This window comes from Cicer arietinum, chromosome 8, assembly GCF_000331145.2.
Source record: "Cicer arietinum cultivar CDC Frontier isolate Library 1 chromosome 8, Cicar.CDCFrontier_v2.0, whole genome shotgun sequence".
Classification (NCBI taxonomy): Eukaryota; Viridiplantae; Streptophyta; class Magnoliopsida; order Fabales; family Fabaceae; genus Cicer; species Cicer arietinum.
Window position 1 is genome coordinate 26,338,967 of NC_021167.2, and position 6,748 is coordinate 26,345,714.

The 6,748-nt window shown below is 32.4% G+C and overlaps 1 protein-coding gene across 2 annotated transcripts; it reads left to right on the top strand.

The window, feature by feature from the left end:
- The first annotated feature begins 206 nt into the window (after positions 1-206).
- Positions 207-6,197, top strand: LOC101513342 (2-oxoglutarate and iron-dependent oxygenase domain-containing protein CP2). Of its 2 annotated transcripts, XM_004512822.4 has the most exons (9): positions 207-634; positions 2,467-2,514; positions 3,392-3,568; positions 3,702-3,852; positions 4,007-4,093; positions 4,435-4,559; positions 5,114-5,232; positions 5,544-5,655; positions 6,004-6,197. In XM_004512822.4, the coding sequence occupies exons 1-9, from the start codon at positions 344-346 to the stop codon at positions 6,040-6,042; spliced, it is 1,149 nt and encodes a 382-aa protein (XP_004512879.1). In that variant the 5' UTR covers positions 207-343; the 3' UTR covers positions 6,043-6,197. The 2 variants fall into 2 exon arrangements, 1 of the variants encoding a protein (XP_004512879.1); XR_003474574.2 differs by lacking the exon at positions 6,004-6,197 and having other exon boundaries at positions 5,071-5,232; positions 5,544-5,574.
- The last annotated feature ends 551 nt before the right edge of the window (positions 6,198-6,748 follow it).

The following is a 6,748-nucleotide window of genomic DNA, read 5'->3' on the forward strand; positions in this document are numbered from 1 at the left end:
TATTTAATTATTTTTATGATGTGATGTCTTTAATAAACTCACATATTTAATGAAATTGAAAGATAAATTAAAGTCTAAAATTTAACTCATTAAATATTAAAATTCAAATCAGATCTAACCCGTTATTTATGCATTTCTAATTTTTATCACATTTTTTTAGTTATAAAAATATTAGTTGTAAAAACAGAAGAAAAAAAAAAAAACCACGAAAACTTTTCACTCTCACCGACTCAACTTGTCCAAAAACAAAGCCCTAATTTCGCTTCAATTTCCCCAATTCCAACCGCAATCCAAATTCTCATGAAATTAACCTAATTCAATTCACCAATCGACGCTTCCGAAAATGTCGCACCGTGGTAATAATGACTCGCCGGCGAAGAGTGAGGTAATCGGAAACGGACCAGTTTCAACTGTGGCGAATTCGATGGCGTCGAGACATAGACTGAGGTTGAACCCTAACAAGGAGCATAAGCCAGAAGGTTACGAAGATTTGGAATTGGATTTCAATCCTTCGATTTTCAGCTCGTTGGAAAGACACCTTCCACCGAACATGCTCGTTGTTCCACGTGATGATAAGGCTAAATTCATGCGTGAGATTTTGCTTAAGTATCTTCCAATCGGAGAACGTAACAGAGTATGATTTTCAACTTTCAATTTTAAGTTATTTTTTTCCTTTCTGATTTTTGTTAAGTGTTTGTTTTGTGTGTTTTTTGTTACGAGAATGAAAAACAAAGTTAAATAAGCTGAAATTGAAAGTCGAAAGATTTTGATTATGGAAAAAAAAATTATTCTTTAAAATTTTGGGGATGAATCTGGTGGCTTGTGTATCTTCATTGTATATACTTTGAAGTTGTTGTTAGGTTGTTGAGGAAGTGATTTCATGTAACTGTAAAATGAGGTATTTACCCCAGTTGAATATAATTTCCGGTAATATGGTGAATTGGGTTTCCTTTAGAGATTTTTAAGAAAATGAGAAGATGTTTTGTGTTTGTCTGATTATATCAGTTATGAATAATGACTTTTTTGAGAAGCTACTGAAAACAACTTATTTTAAACAGTTTTTAGATTATTTTTCAGATTTTTATTTTTTTTAGAAACTGTAACAGACAGACATATACTTTTAAAAGTGATTATTTCATGAAAAAAGTTGTAACAAATGCATCCTGAATTGATGAACATGATAATCCAGATCCATTAACTTGGTTTTGATTGATTTGGATTATAAGCTCACTTAATTTCTAACCAAAAACAAATCAATTACAATCGGTTTGGTTCTCAAATCTAGATTTTCAACTTGAAGCAATTTAATCACCTGATCAATTTCTTCTTTGTTAAATTTATATATTTTACTGGGAACTCTCCTTTACATATATATTTTATTTTAATCTTACAATCTCATTAATTATATTTTTTACTTTAATTTGTTTAAAGACTATGCACAGTGTAAAATTTTGTACATAGTAATATGATGCCACTTTTTTATACCCCTTCCTAAAATATCTCAACATTTATGTATATGGTGAGAATGATTAGATAACTGTGTAAAACTTTTATATACTGTTCGTGCTAGTTCTTAAATTCTATATTTTTATTGTTGTAATTACATGTGAAGATCAGAAATTAAAATAGAAAATTTTGATCTCATCATACGGTCAAAACCCAACTTCAGATTGTGTGGTTATAGCATAGTAGCATGGGATGGTCTATGTGTGGTTATCTGGTTGGACATCGATGTGTACAAGTTCTAGTCACTGCCAAGTTTCCATTTCCAATGTTGGGTGAGGGTGTTCAGTGTTCACTAAATTGGGTAGTTAACAAACGTAAAATGCTGAAATTTGTGAGCTAGAAACTTATGATGATGGGGAGAAAGAGCAACCCATATTGAGAATGTGAAGTTTAAATAACATTTTCATGTTTTATTGGTATACAAACAAGATAGGATTAGGAATGACAACATTAGAGAGAGTTGGGGTAGCACCTATAGTAGAAAAGATGTTAGAAACTCGGCTTAGGTGGTTTGGGCATGTGGAGAAGAGACTTGTAGATTCTGTAGTGAGGAGAGCTGATCAAATAGAGGATAATCAAATTGATAGAGGCAGGGGAAGGACCTAGGAAAACTATAAGAGAAATTACTAGGAAAGACCTAGAGATTAATGAGCTGGAACGAGATATGTTATATGATAGAATGCTATGACGTCGTTTATCCATGTAGCCAACCCTACGTAGTGGGATAAGGCTTGGTTGTTGTCGTCATCTTGGTATACTAACTTTCCTTTCCTTTTGTTTTTGAATGAGGGGTGGGCAGGGGCTGATGTGCCTTTTGAAGAATCTTCTATTTATGCTTGAAATTTGTAAAAGAATTACAATATAATTACCATCATCATTATCGATGATATTGTTTCTTCACTTTTATGGTTTTGAATATTTTACAATATAATTTTATGATGTTTAAATGATATTTGGCAGAGTCAGAGGCACAAAGAATACAGACAGAAGATAATATCGAATTATCTGGTATGTAGTAACCAAATATCAATTTATTGACCATTCTTTCATGATGCTTTTGTTTGTCTGTATCCTAGGTTGAAGAGAGGTTGAGAGACAACATAAGTGCAGTGGTTATTTGTATTACATATTAAACATTTTAGTTACATGATATAAATTATTTGTTCGTGTAGTCGTTATTTTAGGATTTGTTTTAACCTCTGTATCAGAGTTCAAATCCTAGCTATAATATTTTTGTGCAATAAAAATACCAAAAATGAATCCTCAAAGGGACTCAAACCTACAGTCTTTGACTTAATAAACACACGCGTACCACTGTGCCATTTCACACTTAATGATATTATGTGAAACGAATAAAATAAATATATAAAAGATTAGAATGTGTATATCTATTAAGAATAAGAAAATTTTTGGGTGGCCTTCTCCCCAAGTAGATCCGCCACTGAACCTGACATACTGATAGTAATGTCCAACCTGGATGAAAATGTTAGCAAGACAGCAATGGATGAGAGAAAGAATGTATTATTAATTATATTCTTAAATAAAAAGGTATGAAACCTAACAATGAATCCTACTTCCTGATTTTAACATTTCTCTTTCACTCTATATCTATCCATTGGTATAATATGCATTCTCTTCAAAGGTGAAGACTTCTATCAAAAAGAAAAAGAAAAAAAAAATATCTGCATGAAAACAATCTAAAAAATACTCGTCAAAATTACATGGGTTAGACCTCTCCTTTTCACGGTCCTGGTGTTGACACTGCTACTTTTGGAGATACAATCAAATTGGTGCGAAAGTAATTATTTTCTTCATTTGTGAAGCTGCTGTCCTTTGTGGTGGTCCTTCTTACGAAAACTGACAAGTTTTCTTAAATTTTTTGCAGCCTCTACATCGCGAGTTGTACACTTTGAATCCTACTGCATTCTTTGTGCCGTCATTTCTGAAAGCAATTAATGATAATACAGAGCAAAGCTTTAGAAGTATAATGTCTGAGCCCTCTGCAGGCATTTTTGTATTTGAAATGTTTCAGCCAGACTTTTGTGAGTTGTTGCAATCTGAGGTACTTTCTCATTTTTACTATCATTGTCTGTGGTATAAGCAGTAATTCATAGTTTGAATCCAAAGTTGTAAGTGACTGCTTGTGCATATACTAATGTTTGTATATATACGAAAATTTCTTCTGGTCTATCTAGCTTGAAAATTTTGAGAAATGGGTGGCTGAAGCAAAACTTCGGATCATGCGTCCCAATAGAATGAATAAATATGGTGCTGTACTTGATGACTTTGGCCTTGAAACGATGCTTGACAAGCTTATGGATGATTTTATTCGCCCTTTATCTAGAGGTGAATGAAGACTACATAATTAACATTATCTCATGGTGATTTGATCAAACACCTTTATTCTATTAAAATGATTTTAGGCATATTTTTTTCCTTAAAATAACTCTGAAGATTTGTTTTGTTCTGTTCTGTTGATTGATTATTGTTTGTTATTCAGTTTTCTATCCAGAAGTTGGTGGATCAACCTTGGATTCTCATCATGGATTTGTTGTTGAATATGGTAAAGATAAAGATGTTGACTTGGGTAAGATTTCTGCTTGACGAGCTTTCCTAATAATTTCCATATGGTATATATGCATCAGACTGGACATGTACAGAAGAAGGCTAAAGCTAATTTCTTAATACATGAACTATACAACATTGCATTATTATTGCTATGTTGCTTTTGGTTAATAAGAATTTTGACAACTTAAATGCTTTTTTTGAAGTTTCAAATTCAAACTATGCTCGGATCAAGGCCATAAATGTTTTATTTTTGGTAACTGGCATTTTGATGATTTGGGATTCATATACTGGTCAATATACACCTGCACTCCTGATGTTAATGAGTATGATGTATTACAATTTAGAATCTTACATCTGTAGGTTTCCATGTGGATGACTCGGAAGTTACCTTGAATGTTTGCTTGGGTAAGGAATTTTCTGGAGGGGAGTTGTTTTTTCGGGGCACGCGATGTGAGAAACATGTAAATACAGGAAGTCATTCAGAGGTAAGTCATGGAGATGGGATAACATAAACTATTTGGCTCCTCTAAATTAAAGGGATGCTCTTTAGAGGATGAAGTGAAATAATAACCGTTGACTGAAAAATCAGTGGGTCTTGCTAACACGTGCCCCTAAGGGCACATGTTAGCATTTGCCAAAATCAATTATTGAAATTGTAGTTAAAGTAAATACATATACATGTATAGCAAATCATGATGTTGTTAAAATTTCAACAGTAGATTATCAACAGTTATAATTCTTTGCATTATCCTCTGAAGTACACCCTTCACTTTAGAGGAGTCAAATCCATACCCATAATTAGGATTGGGAAGATTTAATGCTTTGAGACTTTTTACTATGGTACCTTGCCTATGTTAGTTTTCATAGTGAAAACACATCAATATGATGCAATTATTAATTCAGGGATCATGTTCTGTTCGAATGTGGTTAATTAGTGTTGTCTATTTACTATTGTAAGAAGATTTATAGACCATTGCTTCTTGCTATTTTTCTTAGGTGGTTGTACACTTTTTTTATGGAGTCCATTGTTTGAAAGCAGGAGGTCTTTGATTATTCGCATGTCCCTGGACGGGCTGTACTACATCGTGGTCGACATCGTCATGGTGCTAGAGCTACAACATCTGGCCATCGAGTCAACCTACTTATGTGGTGCAGAAGGTGATTTCATGTCTCGGTTACCTTCATTGCTACCTCAGTTTCTCTAATGGTTTTGTATCCTTCATATTAACTGCAATGATCTGCCCACGTGTTAAAAACTATAACTTCGTCATAATTGGTTTGAGATAATGAAAGTTTACCTGGCTTTCTTTTTCTTTTGTTAATTTAAATTTCTCCTAGATGCTGTCTGTATTGGAATAATGGCAGGAATTCCATATTTTGATTGCATACTAATTAATTCAAAGGTATATTATCTGCTCTTTTTTTTGCCTTGGCAAATTAAAGTTGAAATTTGGATTATTTCATTGTAGTTCTGTCTTTCGAGAGATGAAGCGGTACCAAAAAGATTTCTCTAGCTGGTGTGGTGAATGCAATAGAATGAAACAGGAAAGACAGCGCTCCACATGCGCTGCTACTAGGATGGTAAATCTTTATCTAATTTGAATTCTTCATCCATGAGCATTATCACCGTATGCTAGGAAAACCACAAGTTTTATTTACCTTAACCACAAGTAGTAGTATTTTTCACATCAATTAAAGAGATAAAATTACAGGAAACTTTGATGAAATATGGTACAAGTGAAATTGAATAATATTTCATTTTCATATATTAAGTTCAGTATTGCTAGATTTAACTTAAACCACACGCTAAAATTTAGTTTTTCAACAAGTCAAAAAAAAATTGGACTTATTGTTTATTCTTTTACTGTATGCTTTGAAATGGATGACTGAAGTTTCGGAATATAACCATATGATTCTATGATATTACAGGAATTGATCGCAAGGGAAGAAGGTGAATCCACGGCATAGTTTGTTTTTGCTCAGTGGATGGTTATAAAATGATGTATCTGCCTGCAATCATTAGTCGAGAAACTCATGATTCCTGATTCAGGTCTCTCTGTCTGTACAAACTTTCTGTTGTATTGGGATAGATTTCTTTGAATAAGCTTTGGTTTGGTTTGGTATTTCTTGGAAATATGTTACAGATTCTCAGAAGTTTAGCAATATAGCTTTAGGCTGTAATTAACTTCTACTAAAGTTTCTCACTATTTCAACATCTTGTTTTTTTACTTTTAAAAATGCAACTATTGTTTTTTTGTTATTCTATATTTTATGTGAGATGGTGAGCCATTTTTTTAGTGGTGGAAACTTGGTCATTTATGGGGTGAAGTTTTCATGAAAAAAGTTTAGGCCAAAAGCTTGTGGTCCTTTAAATGTGGCACATTTTCTAGATTGGTCTTATTATTTTTTGTTCAATTTTGTCCTTTATTTTATATTTTGTTTCCACCATAATAAGTTTTAGTTAAACAAATCTACATGTGACATTTAAATTAAATTTTATGAAAAATCAAAATATTAAATGATATCTTTAGAGTTGTTCCTCTTTTTCATTATCTTCATCAACTCAGAAAATTGAAATCCACAAAATTCCAAACTAAAATCCAAATGGAAATCAATAAAGTTTTTAAGGTTTCTTCAAATTTCTAAAATCGAAAATATAGAAAAAAATTAAATT